This window comes from Epinephelus lanceolatus, chromosome 3, assembly GCF_041903045.1.
Source record: "Epinephelus lanceolatus isolate andai-2023 chromosome 3, ASM4190304v1, whole genome shotgun sequence".
In the NCBI taxonomy this organism is placed as follows: Eukaryota; Metazoa; Chordata; class Actinopteri; order Perciformes; family Serranidae; genus Epinephelus; species Epinephelus lanceolatus.
In genome coordinates this window covers 28,725,402-28,744,907 of record NC_135736.1, presented here as the reverse complement: position 1 = coordinate 28,744,907, position 19,506 = coordinate 28,725,402, and the positions used below count along the sequence as shown (strand labels likewise).

The 19,506-nt window shown below is 42.2% G+C and overlaps 1 protein-coding gene across 2 annotated transcripts in view; it reads left to right on the top strand.

Moving 5' to 3' along the window:
* Positions 1-19,506, top strand: part of cntln (centlein, centrosomal protein) — a 118,027-nt gene that overhangs the window by 52,416 nt on the left and 46,105 nt on the right. For both annotated transcript variants that reach the window (XM_033623179.2, XM_078166220.1), the window contains 4 exons: positions 7,581-7,681; positions 10,365-10,462; positions 11,464-11,993; positions 17,637-17,718. In XM_033623179.2, the coding sequence (XP_033479070.2) occupies positions 7,581-7,681; positions 10,365-10,462; positions 11,464-11,993; positions 17,637-17,718 (811 nt within the window). The remainder of the gene's footprint in view (positions 1-7,580; positions 7,682-10,364; positions 10,463-11,463; positions 11,994-17,636; positions 17,719-19,506) is intronic.

Here is a 19,506-nt window from a genome sequence, read left to right as displayed (position 1 = left end):
TGTAATGGGTTGACAATTCTTTCTGATCTCAGGTAATATGATTTTAGGTTTCCTTGATAGTGTGGGACTGTCCTGTTGCTTTCTCTACTTTGCCAACAAACAATGCTACAACAAAAATAGCCTCTCCTTTACGTAGTCATGTGATTAACACTGACAGAATCTGACATGAAGACCCATCTCTCAACATTTAACCTGTTTATAATATCTCTCAGTATCTCACTAGAGTACTTTTAATGCAAAAGACAGAAAATAAACCAGGTGACACCAAGGATGATTTTTGATTGAGATTTCCTTCTGGTTGTAGGAGATGGCTGGTAAGCAACTCAGGGCAGGGTGGGCTAGAAAACTCGCAGTGGGATCATTTTATCTGCCTCATTATGCATCTGTCTGCAGCACTCCATGTCCGTGCTTGTTAATTGTTGTTAAAGGTCTGTTGGTAGAAAGAGGCAGGGATTATTTAGGCCCCATAAACAGAATAAACACATGCAGTGCACCCTCAGACTTAAGATGCTATACTCAGACGACATCAAAGCATAAATTAGCTAGCGATTACTGGGGAAAAAGCCTTTGAGATCATTTGCAGTGCAGCAGCAGTGAAAGCTCCTCTATAGAGAGTGACCATTATGGACGTGAACCTCCCCAATAAGCGACGTTGACACTAATTAAGTTTAATAAAGTTTACCCCGATGTTCCTCATATTCCTCTATTCCTTTTCGTTTCATCTTGATTTGCTAAAAGGTATTAGAAGTAATGAGAGTCTTTTGCCCCCCGGACCAGGGCTTAGTTGGAGGAGGGACACATTTGCTTGCACAAACACACACGCGCACACACACAAACAGAATGTTTTATGCATGTTTTTAATTCATACAACTAAGGTTTTCCTTCATTAATTATTTGGTAAATTAATTATTGTGTAAAAAAAAACTTGCTTTACACTTAGCTAGTAATTATGTTGCAAGCTTCAGTGCACCATCAAGTCTTAGCCAGTCCCATAACGAGATAAAATTAGAGGACAAAGAACAGAGTTGTTTCAAAGAACCAAACCTCACACATACACACACACAGTAGAGAATGTAATGTGCCTATTTCCTCTCATATTCAAATAGTCATTGACTGCGGAAGTGCTATTTGCTCCTCATGTTTATTAAATACAACATTATGATATTGTCTTATTTATTATTAGAATACCTAGCAGCATCAACAAGCCTCTTAAACAGGGAATACTGTGGACATCCTAAGTTGTTTCCTCCAGTAGTTATTACATGAATCCCCTTTAACGTCTCATATCAGTGGCCTGTGGCTGGAGAACCTAACTCTTAAAGACTCACTATTGCTGCTGCCGCTGCATTACCCAGAGCTAAAATACAGCACTGAGCCATGTAAACTCCACCAGTCACCATTTCTGCTGACAGCAGTGGCTTATCCACCCAAACTCCCTCCATGAATGAACAGCCCTCTAGCCTGAGTTTAACCATCAGGGAATCCCCCCCACCCCACCCCCCAAAAACAAGACTCTTTCCCCAGCGATAAAAATGCCAGAGGTTTTTTCGCTTTCTCACCCTATTCCCTGCTGTTCCTGTGTATTTTTATGTGCAGAGCAAGAAACCAAGAGGAGGCTGGCGTGTGAGAGCACAATGGCTGCTGCAGATGATGTTGTGTTGTACACCCTTGTGGATGGAGGCTGGCAGTTTGTGCTCTAAGCTGTGTTAGGTGCAACACTGGTAGAGACGAGATCAAATGACATGGAGTGGATAGCTCAGGGCTGAAGTTCTAGCGCTGCACGAGAGAGAAAATGTTTTCAAAAATGGGGCCAAAAGAGCGGCGTGAGACACAGACTTACATTGCAGACCACATCATTACCAAACATAACACCTGTCTGGTGCCTTTAGTTTGGTCTCTGCCAAGAAACCTCCTTTGCTTTTATGCCCGCTGAGTGTTATTTTACCTTAGGTAAAGCGGCGGGTTGAGAGGGAATTGAAAATTGTCCGGCTAGCTTAATTTGATTTATCATTCAGATTTAAAAAAAAAAAAAAAAAATTGAACACTCTATAGAAGGTATGGCTGTCAAGAGCCTTTTCTCCAGCGTGTTAGCGAGGATATGACAGGAGAACATGGTTTCATTTCAGATGAATTACAGGTTACTGGAGGAAGTCTAACGTAGGGAAAAGGTCTGGAATTCGGTTCAGGTGGAGGCGGCTATAATGTGATGCAGATCTAAAACACAGCTCCTTGAGGTTTGGATTTAGCTCAGTGCTTCTGCAGCTTCACAGTGTTGCCTAAACATTCTTTCGAATTCTCAAAGCTACTCTTTTCCCATCATCAGGGCCCCGATAGGCTGAAAGTAGTAAGCACCTGTTTATCAAATGATGTACTTGCACAAGGAAGCAAAGTGTGAGGAGTGAGACTGTATGGAAGGGTTGGAGCCAACAAGGAAACTGTTTTGTGCTGCTGAAAATGGTTTCCTAGTTTTAAAATTTGTTTTGACGTGTTGCCTAAGGAAAAGAGACAAGGTTGTTTTCAGCAGTGTAAATCAATAAATATTTTCTGTCATTGACCAAATTCGCTAAAAGTGTTGACAGACAGTACATCCAGCTTAGAGGTGGGCAATTATATACTCAATGTATTGTGGCTCGTTCCACATGGTATGTATAAAATGAAATATATCAAATTTTCACATCATCTTTTTAATCCACTGACATGACGGTGTTTCGGTTCTCTCTCTTTCCTATGTCAGTCTACCTCTTCCAGACACAATGAAGAAAAAAAAGACTCACAAACATGATATGTTACAGACTCTCCCCCACCCATCCAGACCTCTCTGTCCTGGCCAATAGAGTGTGTGGAGGTGAGGTGTGTGTTTTTGTATCTGCAGGGCTCCAGATTGTGTCCCATTTTGTGACCACTGAGCACCAGTGCGACATGCAAATATTATTAATATAACCTGGAGAGCTAGTTAGCCAGTGACAGTGAATAAACCCTCACGTTTAACGGCGCTGCTGTAACTGCTGACAGCTAACTGTTGACCAGAAGCTTCAAGTTCACAGCTAAAACATCGACACTTCCATCCAAAGACGAGCTGGGTGCTTCAGAATAAAAGCACCAGTGGTTTTGCTTTGGTTTATTTCATTATAACAATACTTTATTTAAGTTTATTTTACAGCAGTTAAAGCAGCTGTGTGGATCTTTACGTTTTCATTGATTATAGCGCCCCCTTTGGTCGAAGTGGTATGACATCCACAGCCTGGTGTCATAAAATTCCGACTGCAGCCAGCATTTGGCTTCATTCGTATCTCGACTGCAACCGGCAATGACCGCATGCATTTGTTTTGGAGAGTGAGAGGAAAATCATAAATGTTCTGGTGTAGCTCTGAATTTCTTATAAATTGAGGACAACTGCCTGCTGTATATTTGTGTTCATGGTCACAGTCACAGATAATTTTGTGGCATTTGTTGTAACATTACTAGACAAAAGCGGTTCACATCAGCTAACGTTACATTTAGCTTGCTTAGAACTTCCATGTCGTCATATATTGAAATGAAACAACATCTAAGTAGCGGTGTATTCTCTAAATAAAAACAAAAATGACATACCTGTCGATTAGGAAAAGGGCCAACTCGAGATCAGTTTTAAAACCTTTCAAATCTCTCAGCTCTCTCCACTTGCGTTTGGGCTCGAGCCCCATCACTGTCCCGTTTAGCCTTCTTCTGTTCTTTTTCTTTTAGATGGTGCTCCTTCTTTATCCACCATGACATCGAAAGTACAACCAAGTCCTTATAGATACATCTGGTAAAACTATTATGTGTTCAGCAATGCCCGTTGTGTACTGCTTACTCGAAGAACACTCTGTAAACACTGCTCTTCTTCTTCTCTCAATTTACTGGCGGATCTTAAACAACTTCCAGGTGCATACCACCACCTACTGTACAAGAGACTACTCCCTACTACATGTCATTTAGCCTGTTTCTTAAATCCTACTCGTAAACATGGCTCCTTATTCTTCTTCTGTGGTTTAATGGCTGTGAGCCGCTGCAGGTGTGCAGACTTACTTCCGCCTCCGGGTGCCGTATTCTGGTTTGCTGACTTCCTCTGTTACCAACCTGACCGAGGCTACACTAAATAGCCATATAGAGAAAGGCTTTTTTGTCGCTGTTGGGTTCAAATAAATGTGCAGATCTTCAAGGGGGGGTGATACGAACTAGGGACAGTTTTATAAATGGTAAAAAGTTCTGCACAGCTGCTTTAATGTAGTAGTTTATATTTTAGTAGTCTACAGTAGTTTAGAGGGAATTTCAAATACTTAGATACATACATATATATATATATATATATATATATACAGTACAGGCCAAAAGTTTGGACACACCTTCTCATTCAATGCGTTTTCTTTATTTTCATGACTATTTACATTGTAGATTCTCACTGAAGGCATCAAAACTATGAATGAACACATGTGGAGTTATGTACTTAACAAAAAAAGGTGAAATAACTGAAAACATGTTTTATATTCTAGTTTCTTCAAAATAGCCACCCTTTGCTCTGATTACTGCTTTGCACACTCTTGGCATTCTCTCGATGAGCTTCAAGAGGTAGTCACCTGAAATGGTTTCCACTTCACAGGTGTGCCTTATCAGGGTTAATTAGTGGAATTTCTTGCTTTATCAATGGGGTTGGGACCATCAGTTGTGTTGTGCAGAAGTCAGGTTAATACACAACCGACAGTCCTATTGGACAACTGTTAAAATTCATATTATGGCAAGAACCAATCAGCTAAGTAAAGAAAAACGAGTGGCCATCATTACTTTAAGAAATGAAGGTCAGTCAGTCCGGAAAATTGCAAAAACTTTAAATGTGTCCCCAAGTGGAGTCGCAAAAACCATCAAGCGCTACAACGAAACTGGCACACATGAGGACCGACCCAGGAAAGGAAGACCAAGAGTCACCTCTGCTTCTGAGGATAAGTTCATCCGAGTCACCAGCCTCAGAAATCGCAAGTTAACAGCAGCTCAGATCAGAGACCAGATGAATGCCACACAGAGTTCTAGCAGCAGACCCATCTCTAGAACAACTGTTAAGAGGAGACTGCGCCAATCAGGTCTTCATGGTCAAATAGCTGCTAGGAAACCACTGCTAAGGAGAGGCAACAAACAGAAGAGATTTGTTTGGGCCAAGAAACACAAGGAATGGACATTAGACCAGTGGAAATCTGTGCTTTGGTCTGATGAGTCCAAATTTGAGATCTTTGGTTCCAACCGCCGTGTCTTTGTGAGACGCAGAAAAGGTGAACGGATGGATTCCACATGCCTGGTTCCCACTGTGAAGCATGGAGGAGGAGGTGTGATGGTGTGGGGGTGTTTTGCTGGTGACACTGTTGGGGATTTATTCAAAATTGAAGGCACACTGAAGCAGCATGGCTACCACAGCATCCTGCAGCGACATGCCATCCCATCCGGTTTGCGTTTAGTTGGACGATCATTTATTTTTCAACAGGACAATGACCCCAAACACACCTCCAGGCTGTGTAAGGGCTATTTGACCAAGAAGGAGAGTGATGGAGTGCTGCGGCAGATGACCTGGCCTCCACAGTCACCGGACCTGAACCCAATCGAGATGGTTTGGGGTGAGCTGGACCGCAGAGTGAAGGCAAAGGGGCCAACAAGTGCTAAACACCTCTGGGAACTCCTTCAAGACTGTTGGAAAACCATTTCAGGTGACTACCTCTTGAAGCTCATCGAGAGAATGCCAAGAGTGTGCAAAGCAGTAATCAGAGCAAAGGGTGGCTATTTTGAAGAAACTAGAATATAAAACATGTTTTCAGTTATTTCACCTTTTTTTGTTAAGTACATAACTCCACATGTGTTCATTCATAGTTTTGATGCCTTCAGTGAGAATCTACAATGTAAATAGTCATGAAAATAAAGAAAACGCATTGAATGAGAAGGTGTGTCCAAACTTTTGGCCTGTACTGTGTATATATATATATATATGTACACTGTGACTGACATCATTTAACGTAACAAAACCAAAGCAGAAGGAACAAAATGGCAGCTCTAAACTAAAATTGGCCAACAAACCAAAGTCTAAAAGTGTAAATTGTTTTGGCTTTGCATTTCTTGTTACTTTCATTAAATAATGTAGGACACCAAATCTGTATTATTGCCTTTGTAGCATCCCTAGCTCTGATAATTCCCTGTCTATGGCTGACTGCTGCACACACTGCAACAACTAAGTGTTACTGAATAAGGATGCAATAGTCTTCCATCTCCAGAATGTTATGATGTGAAACTGGAGGCCCCTGGCCAATGAACTCCATCTGCAATCTAATCCCTGCTCCATCCAAGAAAGTATGCTTATCCTTCAACAAAATTGAATGTTTTGCATATGAACTTTGGTTTAGCGTCAATACCATCAGCATCCGAAAAGGCATAAAAGAGAAACATGAGATGGAACGGGCTCCTTTCACATACTGCATATTTCAGCTCATTTGTCCCATTAACAGCCTGGACACATAAGGCAGTGCCGGTGCCTCATCGACTTGAGTTCATTTATGGAGGAAAATCTATAGAGGAGCGACACATATCCATCTGCTTCCTCACCCCCCTCAGGGAGAGTCATTTGTGTACTTATTTAAGCTGCGGTCAGCCATTAGACCAGGCCTCCACTGGACTGTGTGGGCTAAAAAGCTAATTACTTTCCTTCCCTGTGCTATGGCGATAACTTTTCCCAAGTCACTGTCTTGGCATATGTATGGAAAAATCTCTTGGTTGATCTAGCAAAATTAGATTGGTTGAAACAGGTGTCTAGTTTGAGTTAATTGCCATTATGCTCTTCACAGTTCGCTATAGCCACAAATGCCCTGTTACTCCTCAAACACTTCAGAGTGTATCGCGCTTGCTACACTCGCCGCATGCCTCAAGAAGTCAGTCAGAAGGAAGACCTACTGTTGTAATGAGGTTAACTGAGGGAAGAATGCCACCAGTAGCAGGAGCTTGTTTCTAGTGTTTCTCTCTGACTCTGTGGAGCAGAGGGGAGGGAAATTAGGTGTGTGTTTCAGGTGTGGTTGTCTCAGCGGGCTTGTGTGTATCCTCAGTAGACTTCAGTTGGGGTCCTAATAATAACTTGAAAGTGCAAAGTCTCGAGCATGGCTCCACATAATTAGCCTTTAGCAGGAATCAAGCTAATTGCAGAGAGGTAATTGGGCACACTTTCCAGTGTGTTTGTCTGTGATGATACACACACACGCGCACACTGTACTTTCCTACCTTGGTGTTTCATGTTGCTTGTCACTTTGATTTCCAGATGAATTAAAAAGCATTTTAATTAGTAGATTTCTTCCCCATGTCGTCTTTTCTGTTGGGAAGAGAAAGCCAGTGCGTAAGATTCAAGTTGAAATGTGTAATAATTTCTACAGTAAAGGAGTCCACAGAGTGATATTTGTGGAGATTTAAAAAGATACTCATTATACAGTGCTGGTTTCATATTCATCTATTTCATATTTTGTTAGGCCATTTATATTTGCTGAAGAATAGATTTGATGTAAGAGCTGTGTGAAGAAAAGTTCATTATGTGTGTGTGATTGCAGAGCTGGTGTGGAAGAAGAACGGGACATGCTGCGAGTCCAGGCTGCCATGGACCGGGCCACAGTGAAGGAGCTCCACTTGTGTCTTGCTAATGAGCACCAAGGTGAAACATTTTTTCTTTTTTTTTTGTTTTCTTGGTGAACATGGCTCTTTAAAATCATCCTTTGTTTTTTTCCTTTCTGTTGGTATGAAAATATGTTGCCAGTTATTCTTGCGTTCATTATCGCTCTCTACAATGCCAAGGATGGGGAACAGACTTGAAGTACAAAGTAAAAAAAAAAGCCCTGGAAGTTTCACAAAGGTGTTCAACATGACAGCACCTTCAAGACATCCTTTTACCTCTGGGCCATGTGTATTAGGGAGCAGAATTAATAAGACAACTCCCGGTGGAATTAATACGACAACTCAATTAAGACTTGATCAATTCCTTGCAAATTGATTGAGAGATCAAGTGGTGTTCATCTTGTCTGCATTTATCATTCCTAATGTTAAAAAGCGCATCGCTTTTCAAGCCAATCTGCAACCTTTTGTCAGGCACTGACCACCACAACCGCTGGCCTTAATTAACTAGTTCAATAACAAATCTGTCCTCCATCACTTTAATTTTCTTCACAACCAATGATGGTGTCTGTTGGAGATGCAGGCATGTGATTTAAAGGATGGCACTAATTAAAATAGTGGATCCTCTCCTATTGACAGTTTAGTCAGGAATACTTGGAAATAAGCTCTTTTGAAAGGAGACACTTAATTTTACATCTTGTCAGACAAATAATCACTAAATATAAATGTTGCACAAGAGCCGGATCTCTCTTGTCTTCTGTGTTATCACGTACAATATTTTTCCAGTTTCTATCAGGTAAAAATTCAAAAGATACTGAAACAAAAGCATTGCCCAGTGCAGAGATTGGCTTCACACAGTGTATTCCCCAGAACTGCTATTTGTATTGTTTTACCGCTAATGTTAGAGCTGTATTTTTTCTGTATATAAATGCACTCTTGGTACCAAGCTTAAAAAACATCCATTAAATATATTATATATTTAGGATATAAAGCACTTCACATTTCCGTACTGTGTATTATTTTGCTGAAATAACACTTTTTAAAACACAAGACTCACTTCAACACTATTTTACAACAATTTTTTAAAGGGAAAGACAAAGATTGTTACTAAGCCACGGAGGCACTGCCTATTTTATTTCTATTTTAGTTTCATATAGATCTCAAAATAATTAAATTGTACATTATGATGATTTTGGAGAAGGTTATCTTACCACAAACTGTGTGAAAAAAATTAATGCAGGTCATGTTTATTATTTTGTTTTGAAAATAAGGCTTTATCATCTTTGATGTCATTTGGAATATTTACATCTAGACTACAACCAATATGTTTAGTGTCAGTAGGAATTAAAGTCAACATTATTAAGTAAAAAATGTGAATGGCCACAACATGTGCTCCCAAAGAACCTCTGTGACCCGATCAAAGGGTTGGAGGGTTGATACGCTCACGCCAGGATCACACTAACGAAAGGCAGCAGATGAAAGGAACAGGGCCTTTGTGCTGCAGCCCATGAGGAGACGTGGGAGGGACGTTAATATATGCCGCAGTGCCAGGACCTCCTCCAACTGTGGGTGACTAGGGAGCCACCATGTCTTCTTATCAAGGTAGTGCTGAGGTGCCAACTCCCAAGCCACCAGCGCCGGAGCTGGATAATTGTCTCCCAACCTGGTTATGTACCCAGCGAACACGGCAGCCCTCCTGTCCTATTTGGTGCTCTGTCTGATTGAATGTGACATGCTGGGAAGACAAAAGAGCAGGCTAATTCAAAGTAACAAACTTCCCTGGGCAAAGCGTCAAATGCAAAGCAAGGGAGCAGCGGCTCCTCACAACATAACCCTCACTCTTTTGACTCTCCCTTCTATGGCCTCTTTTTCCAACTCACTCTCCAAAAGATCAACTGACCTGAAAAGTCAAGGTCCTGAATATTTAATATTTCCAGCCTCATTGTACAAATTATTTTGGTCGTCCTGTCATAAATGTTTAACAGGAGAGAATGAAAGGCAGAAAGTTTTATATTGTTTTGTGTTGCCCTTTGCATCTAGGTGAGATGAGGAGGTATTGCTGCTTTTGCAGGTATATGCTGTATGTCAAACAGCGACACTGAGGCTTGTTGGATTGTGTATGCGCACATGGATATCTGTGCATCAGATCCCTAAGCTGTCCTGCATTCATTCTGTTGTTATCATAAAGACTAAATCATATGTTTGCCAAAGCCACTATTGAAGTTCTCAGAATAAAGCAGCATGTTAGTCTGCAGAGATTAGTTGTCCGTTGGGGAAACATAGTGGACTACAAAGCAGTGCAGCCTGGGGCTGTGTGTTCACCAGGGATTCAAGCACTTCTCTTCGTTTGTTTTAGATCCCTAGAGAGAGGTTGCACATAGCATGTAGCAATGTGTGCTTTTTGAACACCGTTTTCCTATTTCCTACTAAATAAAGCACCTTTTGTTAATCAGGAGATTAAAAGGCTACTTGATGAGATTTTAGAAACAGGATGTGGGTTTTAGCAGTGTGAAAATTTTATGTCCCTCTGAAAACAGCATCAGGGATTCTGTGCTCCTTCTGATTTGATTGACAAAAGAACAACGAAGAAACCGGACCTTAGGGGGGAAATTAGACCTTAGTAATGCTAATTGATTTAATGTACCCTCTTTATTATCATTCTATTGATTGAGCAGCCTGAGTTTGACACACCGTGTCACAATAACGAGCTTTGTTCCCCTTTGCAGAATTGCTTCACAAAGTGGTGGAGGAGCGCCAGGTCAAAAGCAGCACTCCGAAAAAGCTTTCTGTTTCTTCAGAACGAATGGAACAGTCATTTAAAAAGGTACGGCACTATGCAGTCACTAAGTGTTCTTTGTCATTGCCAATAAAAGAAACCCTACAGAGCCATAACTATGCACAATGCCTCTCAGAAAATGTGTTTTTTCTCAATCAAGAATGATTCAGAAGTGTTCTCTCTACTCTTTGGAGAACTGGTCATATTGTCATTTCCAAATCAAGTGACAGAAAGTTGTGTGTTTTTCTTACAGTTAAGAAAATGATAATAAAATAACGACAAATAATAACTGTAGGGGTGGAGAAGAGAAATTTGTATGACGTTATGTTAGTAAACAGTGGATACATTAACATAAATGTCATATCTGAGCTGTTAGTATGTTGCACATGTTTGTGCATACATGCTTTTAAAACCCCTGCTTGCATGAGTTTATATGCTGCCCCCTTCTGCATTCATGGCAGTGAATCATCAAGAGTGAGGATAGCCATCTAATTTTGTTTGAAAGGTACCAGGCTTCACCAGCGGGCAGAGTGAGAACCAAATAAAAGGGAAAAATTGCCTCGAGGCACAAACCCAGCAGGCATGCAGTGTTCTCTTAAACAGTCTCCACCAAAGATCTAACAAGTAGACTAAGTGCTCCTGGTTGATGAGGGTGATCAGGGTGAGGGGGTGCCAGTCAGATGTCCACGGCCTTGCCAGGCTGGGGTGGGATGTTGCCCCCCTCATTGGTTTAGCCATACACACACCATTTGTGCACTGGCATATACACCCTCGAGGAAATGTTTGGGGAGGGAGACCACTGTGTGCACGCTACCACACACAGGTCGTATCAGGAATTGGCCTTTCTCATAGAAATATTCACTGATAACTTACTCTGTAGAACAAAAAACACAGGGTTAATTCAGACTTGGCATGTTGTTGTTTTTACAAGCATTGCAAGAGCAGTATGTTCAGAAGTTTGAGTATTTATGGTAAAAACGACAGATATGCAAGGGAAAAAAAACTAACCATGTTGTACCACTGAGGCCCCGTATCTCTGATTCCTTCAGATTGAACAGCTGGAGCGGAGGATGGTGTCCCTGGAGAAGGAGACAGAGAGGTTGAGGGAGGAGAAAGAGCAGCTACTCGAGGCCAAGGAAGACTTGGCCCACAACTGCCGCAGACTCCAAGCCTCCCTGGATCATCTGCGAACCCAGGAAGCTGTCCGCGAAGAGGCAGCCCGGGCCCAGGCCCTGGCCCAGGGGGAGCGGCATCGCTGCGAGATCATGGCTTTAGAAGGCCGGCTGGCTGCCTCTCAGAAAGAGGTTACCAAGCTTCATCATCAGTTGCTGAAGCTGAGACAGGAGCTGGGGATCCTCAGAGCAGCCAGGGACTTCTATAGGAACCGTGTAGTAGCACCAACGCGGCCGGGCAGGATTACTAGCAACATTAGCAGCAAGGTCAAATTCAAAACAGCCAGGCTCAGAGGTCCGCTACATCAGCGCAGCCACCGAACAGTCAGCCCCAATCAAGCCATCAGCTGGCAAGGCCGCAGCCTCAGTCCCACTAAGGACGAGTGGGAGGACATGAGCGTAGATAGGTAATGATACACACACACACACAGATGCACTGATTCTCACAGCCTCCCTCCTCATTATTTTTAGGTGGTAGGAATGGAGCGGGTGGGCTGGCTGAATTGTGGGGGGCCCACGCAGCATCGAGGGGACAACGTGCATATGCAAAGCGTAAGCAAATGGGTGATTGAATTTCATCTTCTGTCTAGTTGGTATTCAGGAGTCAAAGGAAGAATGCGAGCAAGAATGATAGAGAGAAGGAGAGAGGAGGGGGAAACTACTGTCAGATCCTTTGAAATATCCTGGGACGCCTTGCTTGGAGCTTATTGACTGAAATTTGCATGCAAAATTAGCCACCTCTCCACACAAAGTTGAACTGATGCCAGAAAAGCCAAGGGATAAGGGGGCCGCCAAAGCCTTGATACCTTCCAGTGATGCCATTTTCATGCACTAGTCACGCTACCCCGAAATTGACAGTTTGGCAGTTTGATTTAATTTACTGGTCCTTTGCATATTCACTAACCCCCCCTTGACAGCGCTAAGGATCCCCCTGCAAGTACCAGGCCCCCCAACCCATCTCCTCCACCCGCACACACACAACCATACAAGCATGGAAGCTAACCCCACCCTGCGTCTAGTCATGTTGGTTATCTTGTGGCATGTCAATTCACAAATGTGTGTGTGCTCTTCTTATTTCCTCCAGCCACCCCTGTAAACTCCTCCCAACACACACATACACACACTTCCTCTCCATCTTACCCGCCCTCCTCTTTCCTCTCCTTGCCTTAATTTAGTTAGATAAATTTTGAATGACCCTACTCGGCTCAGTACCAGATGTCTACAAGCTGTTTAACACCCTCTAAATTAAGAACCATCGACAGTAATTATTTCATGTATGTTTTATGCAAAAAAGCCACTGAGCCAACATTTATTGAGTGATGGTCGGAATGATTTGATTTCAAACACTCACAGCTATCGCTGATATTTATTTCCCTTCACTTTCTCTCCCTGTATGCCTCCCTCTACCCGCTCCCTTTTTTGCTCGGTCCTGCTAACTCCCCATCTCTTCACCAACTAATTCATCAGGCTGTAATCCACCCCATCTCAATCCACATGAGGCCGTTTAACAGGGACTGGGTGCAGCTATGCCCTGCTTTCCTAATGCCTCTCCATGTGGCTAATAAGCAGCAGTCTAATATACGCTTTACCTGAGAGGAGGATCTAAGTGGATTTGTGAAGAAGGAGTCTAAACTGAGATGTTGTCTTATTTAAGGCACCTGTCAACTGATTTGTTACTGTAAAGCCTTCTGCGTCTCTTATCCCGCAGCGGTCTTCTTCAGCAATATGTCTGGTAGGCGCTCCCGGAAATACAGTATTTCTGCCTAAGGAAGTTTGGCCTAAATAATGCCAAATAAAGATGTCGGACTCGTTAAGGCTACTGACAAGTCTTTGTTTTTTCCCTCGCTTTTTATCGCTGCCTCTGGCTTCCTCTCTCAAGTTTTGAGCTGCTGGAGGCAGCTGACCATTTTGAGCACATCAGCAGTTTTGTTAGAGAGCAGGACAGAATGGGAGCAGAGGGGCAGAGGAGTATCATTCTGAACTGTGTTGAATTGCTCTTTTAGTAGGGATATGTGGTGTGCAGGCCTAGGATTCTGTAATTTCAGGAGCAAAACCACTTGGCCTGCAGCTGGGCAATTTTCTTTGAGGGCACACAGGCCACATGCCAGAGCATCAAGGCCATAAGTTAATAAACACGATTTTGATTTTACTTAAATAGACAAATCCATTTTAATGCCTTTTTAATAAACAGTGCAATACTTGTAGAGAAATGAACGCTCCTTTTTATCAAGAAAAATAATTTATTTTAGAATGTTATTGATTAAGATTTTTTAAAACAAGTTTTAACATCTTGATGCATGCAGATAAGGTTTACCTTCTGAGTGTATATGGTGACATCTGTAAGCATAGGCAGACATATACACTGTATGTAGTTTACATATTTTATCATAAGATTTATGTTAAGGATATTCCCCTTGGAGAAACCCTCAAAAACATTAATTAATAACAATAATAACACTTAATCAATAACATTCTAAATTAAACATATTTTTGCTGAAGCTGATGTTGAAAGTAACTAATGAGTGAACCCTATAGCTTCCTTCTTTTCTCTGTTGAGAGCTGCATTGGCACAGTACTGATCGTGGGATTGAGTAGTAGCAAAACTGTCACTCAAAACAAGAGCTCTTTCACACTTGCATTTTTATTGGTCACACCACACATGTTGTTTGGGTGCATTTGTAAATCCAATTTGACGCTTTACGCTAAAATGAAAATGTTATTCAGAGATATATAGCATTTCTGTTTCTATATTTCTGTATCATCTAACAAACAATTAAGTTTCACTTTCACTGTATTTGGTGCTCTGCTCTTCTGTTTCCAGACAGTATGCTCTAAGTATGCAGAGTGTGCTCTGCCACTCCGAGAGTAGGCCTGTCACGATAACAAATTTTGCTGGCCGATTAATTGCGTCAGAAATTATTGCGATAAGCGATAATATTGCGTAATATTGTGCTTTTAAGACCGTTGTTATTATTGTTGTAATTTCAATGTTTTTAGACCATTTTTTAAACTTACATAATGATAATAAATGCATATTGATGCAAGTTCACCCTTTTAAAGAGAAATAAACATTTATTTAACAAGAATACTTAGGAATGCAAAAAAGATTTAAATATCTGAAATAATACGTAAAAAAATCCAAATAAATAAATAAATACAAAAAAATAGATTCTCAGTCTCTCACTCTCAGGTGTGCAGTTAAGTTGGTCGTATTCGCTCTTTTTGTTGAGATGGTTTTAGAACAAACCCGGCAAACCAGCTCGTCCAAATTACTGGGCTGCCCTCTGTCATTTGGTTTAAATCCAAAACACTCCCACACAGGGGCGGTGGCATTTGGTTTAGGAACAAGTTCCATGTCTTTCTCTTATGCTCAACTCTCTTTTTTTCTCTCCACCTCATCTCCCCCTCACGAAGATCGCACTATGTGTGTGTGTGTGTGTTTGTGTGTGTGTGTGTGTGTGTGTGTGTAGCCCATAGCCCCGCCTCCCCCACAGAGACAAAGACACTCGATGACAAGAGCTTTCCCTCCATTCATTACGCTAATGAACCAACTCACCTGGCTGCCAGATGATGCACGGCAGTGAACGCTCTTGTTGTCCAGTCTCTTTGGTGGACAGAGACAAGGAAAACAAACACGCATGAATATGGCAATTAATCGCGGCCAGAAAAGTTACTGGCTCCCTTTAAATTTACCGTGCAATTGACCGACTTATTGCATATCGCGACAGGCCTATCCAAGAGTGTGTTGCTCTGAATAACCTCTAACATATAACGGTATATTCCACAGCGCTTCTTATTTACAAACAGTCCAGTTTGTGCCAGAGTGTGCTCTGGTGTTCGGAGTGACTATTTACAAATGCGCCCATTTTTATATATTACTGTTGACCAATCAAGTAGCCTAAATGTACCAACATTTTGGTGCCGGAGATGAGTTGACAGGAGACGGAGAGAGCAGAGAGGCAGGACGAGGAAAGGAAAAACAAAACGGGCAGAGAGCGAGGCATCAAGGTCACATTTGCTGATGGGCATACCATTTTCAGAGGGGCACCAAGGGCAGACAGAGGGACAAAAGCCATGGCTGTCGTGGCCTTTGGTGAAATTCCTGCCCTGGTAGTGTGTGTTTATGATTGTTTATTTAATTGTGCTTTTAATAATTGCTGGAGTACATTACAATACAGATGGGTTGCAGATTATTTACAAGGAAAGGCAACAGTAAGTGTCTTGGTGAGGTGTTGAGCCACCACAAGCTGCCAGAACAGGGTTAGTGTGCCTTCTTATATTCTCCAAGTCTCTGGACCTCAACTGAATGATGTGCACTGTCACCATTCTTTCAAATGATGTTACCTTATTTGGTGTTTTGATGGTGGTGGTGGTGGTGGAGAGTGCTGTCTAGCACTTTGCTCCAAAATCTCTCATCATTGCTCCAACTGGGTAAAGATCTGGTGACTGTAAAAGCACATGATTCACTTCATTTTCATACTCATCACATCATTCAGTGACCCCACGTATCCTATAGTATGGAAGCCTCTTTCATCACTTCCCAACTTTGCATCCAGCCTGTAAATGCAAAGAGATGTGTTTCTGTGAGTAACACAAGTCCACCCTAAAGGATCACCTAACAACAACCTTAGCTGTGTTGTTTCTAGAAACCAAAGACTGTATATAAAGATGGACGTCATGATGACAGCTCCCCAAAAGTGAAGCCAAAACAACAAAGTACACGTTAAAGAAATGTTTCTGAAAGATTGTTTTTGTCAGATTAGGTTGTTATTATCACACAGATGTGTGTTTAAGTGTTCGTTTTTCTGATAATTTTGGTTTCACTTAGTTATTAGGTGCTATAGAAAGGGGGTCTGACATCATGACTGACAGCTGTGCGTCTGTTGGTGTGCTTGTGATCAGTGGCCCTGCTTGCAGTTTGGTTGGACGAGTGTATGGGAGGTAACTCAATACCACGGCTACACTTCCCATTCACTACCAGGAAGACTTGTGCTCCAAATGATGTCACCAGGGCAAGATGGCAGTGTCCGTACCCAGGATAGTTTGGCTTTATTTTTGTACAGTGATAGGCAGTGGAGACGCGTTCTCCATCTTTATATACAGTCATCAGTAGAAACACATCCAGAAGACTTTGATGGCCTGTTGATACAATTGCCATGACTCTTGTTGTCTGATTAGCCCTAATGTGAGCTGACAGGTTGAGACATAGTATTATGCTGACTGTGGTATTTGTCAATTTGAATCTACATGTGATGCGTAATTAGTAGAAAAGTATTTTTAAATTAATGGTAAGATGACTTCAGAATTGTGTTCACAAGGCTAAATTCAAGACAGACCTGTTCAACCGTCTTACCAGCATGAGACTGGTAGCATTTTTCATCAAATGCATGTAGCTCTGGTCTTAGTGGTGGTGATTAGTGATCCTCAGCAAGTCCCTGTGCCCCTTCCAGACCAGGTTTAACCCTAACTAGCCCCCAGCCCTGTCATGTTCCAGTTAGATTCTCTCTCTGTGGTCTTTACCTCCGCTGCTTCTCCCAGGCCCCACCTTAATAAACCCGCCAGCGTAAATGTCACTGGCTTCCACCTTCACGTCAAAGGTCACTGTCAATAAACCTGTGTGTGTGTTTGTGTGTGAGAGTGTATGTGTGTGTGTATGTGTGTCCCAGGAAGCCCTTACCGTGTGTCCATCAGATGCAACTTTGCTTGGCTCCGCTCAGCCGTGCCTCTCACACACGTCTGTCACACGCAGAGGGCTAATGAAGGCCACAGCCGCTCTCATACATGTTGATGCATTCACCATCAGCACCAGACACTGCAGCTTTTCACTTAATTTACACCCACATTTACACTTCCAGCTCAGAAATTGGATGGGACATTGATTTTCTGTTGGAAGGCAGAGGGGAGGGGCGAAATGCACATATTTTTGCTTGATGTCAACTAAATCAACCATAAAAGGTAAATTGGATTTTTGTCCAGTGGTGGTACTTTCAGAGACAGGGTTGTCGGTTCAACTTCTGGCCTGTAATAACCCTTCTCACTTTCCTCTGCAGTGACAGTGAAGAAGAGTACGTGGACAGTCTCAACGGTGTGCCCTCAGGGACAACAGCTCACAGACAACACGCTGAGAGCAAGGTTGGTTTCAAAGCAGTGAACTTCTAGGTTTTAACTTTGGCCAAGTGTGTTGATTTCATTACAGACTACCTCTGCAAGAGTAACATTTCAGTCAGATTAATAGGAATAGCCAGCCTTTAAATAGTTTGTGGATGCATATAGGTTATATTTGAATTGTCTCAGGCTTGTTTTAATTGTGCCAGTGTTATAAGACCATCATAAAAAAACTGTTTCTGAATACTTAAAATACTGTTTACAAACTATCACTCAGTTATTTAAGCAATACGCCCATTTCCACTGAAGAAATTCCTGGTACTATTTCGGGGAGCAGGAACTACTACAGGAACGTCCTCTCGCTCGGCCCTCTCAACCGCCGTATCTCCACGGAGTACGAGGAAGGTTCCTGTAAAGTTACGAGCTTTGGATCGGATTGGACCATTTTGACCGGGGCGACGTAGGGACGCCGTTAGCTGTAGCCGATAGCGGTGTCTGTAATAACTCACTAAATGGCCCGTGAAAGAAATATTTTTTCCAGCGGATGTCTTACTTACAACATGATTGAGCTAACTGGAGTAGTTTCATGTCGTATCTGACAACGGGAGGCTTTTAACAGATGACGTCCTGATGTTAGCTTTGCTGCTGCTGTTAGCTGATGCTTTCTAGACATCGTGATTTCCCAAAACTGAATAAATACCACACATAGCAACACAAAACTGCTTTGCTAGCTCAATCATGTTGTAACTAAGATATCCGCTAGAAAGAATATTTTTTTTCACAGGCCATTTAGTGAGTTTTTTTTACATGGCAGCGGAAGCTATATGAACGAGCTAACCCTCGTCTGCTGAGTTTTAAAAATGACGGCTATTTTGTTGCTTTCTGTTGTCGTCACATACCTCCTTGAGTATATCCAATCAGCACCAAGTAACCCCCAAGCCCCAGCCAGGAGTCTTTCGGGGCCGTTCTGAGTATCTACTCCGAGGCAGGGACTTGTTTAGCCCCCGTAAAAGTTCCGGAACTCTGTCCTTCGGGGATGGTTCCTGCAGTGGAGACACGCACCAACGACCCCGGCCCCGTAAAATTACCCCGAAGTTCCTGCGGTGGAAACGGGCCTAATATCACACAAGGGGAAGTGCTGTTGTGCTGAATATTGGCATGGCTGTGATTCAGTTGTAGGCACAAGGCGTCAGGCTTTCCTACAGCAGTTCTACAAGCGCCATTTATGAGTTAACATTAAGAAGAGACAACAGATTATGATTGGTTTGTTTATTTAATGATTTATTTGGCTCCACAAACACAAATAATGGACAACTAGACTGGTAATGGACGGTTGCCAAGCATCACATAACACACTAGCTTGCTACTCTGTGTACGCTAGCTCTTGTGTCGTCTACATTTATCTGTATGTTTCCATTGACTGTGCAAACAGTGAGATAAGAGTCTGTTCACAGTCGCTTTGGTGGCATACGTGGGTTAACAGCTTGATCGGACAGTCATTGCAACATCTTGTGATGTCATATGCGCATACCTGGAAGTTTGCAGTGAAATGTCCAGGGTTCTTTCCTTACCTTCATCCTTTTCTGACCACCATTCACAATTTAACTCAAATGTAATTTGTGAAAATATGTTCATTCTTGCAGTGCAAAGTTTGTTACGACAACTTAATGTAGGTACAATGTGATGTTAAGCATATTCAGGGTAAATTGTTTCTTATGTAGGAAAGAATCTGTGGAACTATCTTACAAAAAAGTGCAGTCAGAATTTAATTTAAGGCAGAAGATTCTTATGTTCACAGTTATTTCCACATACACT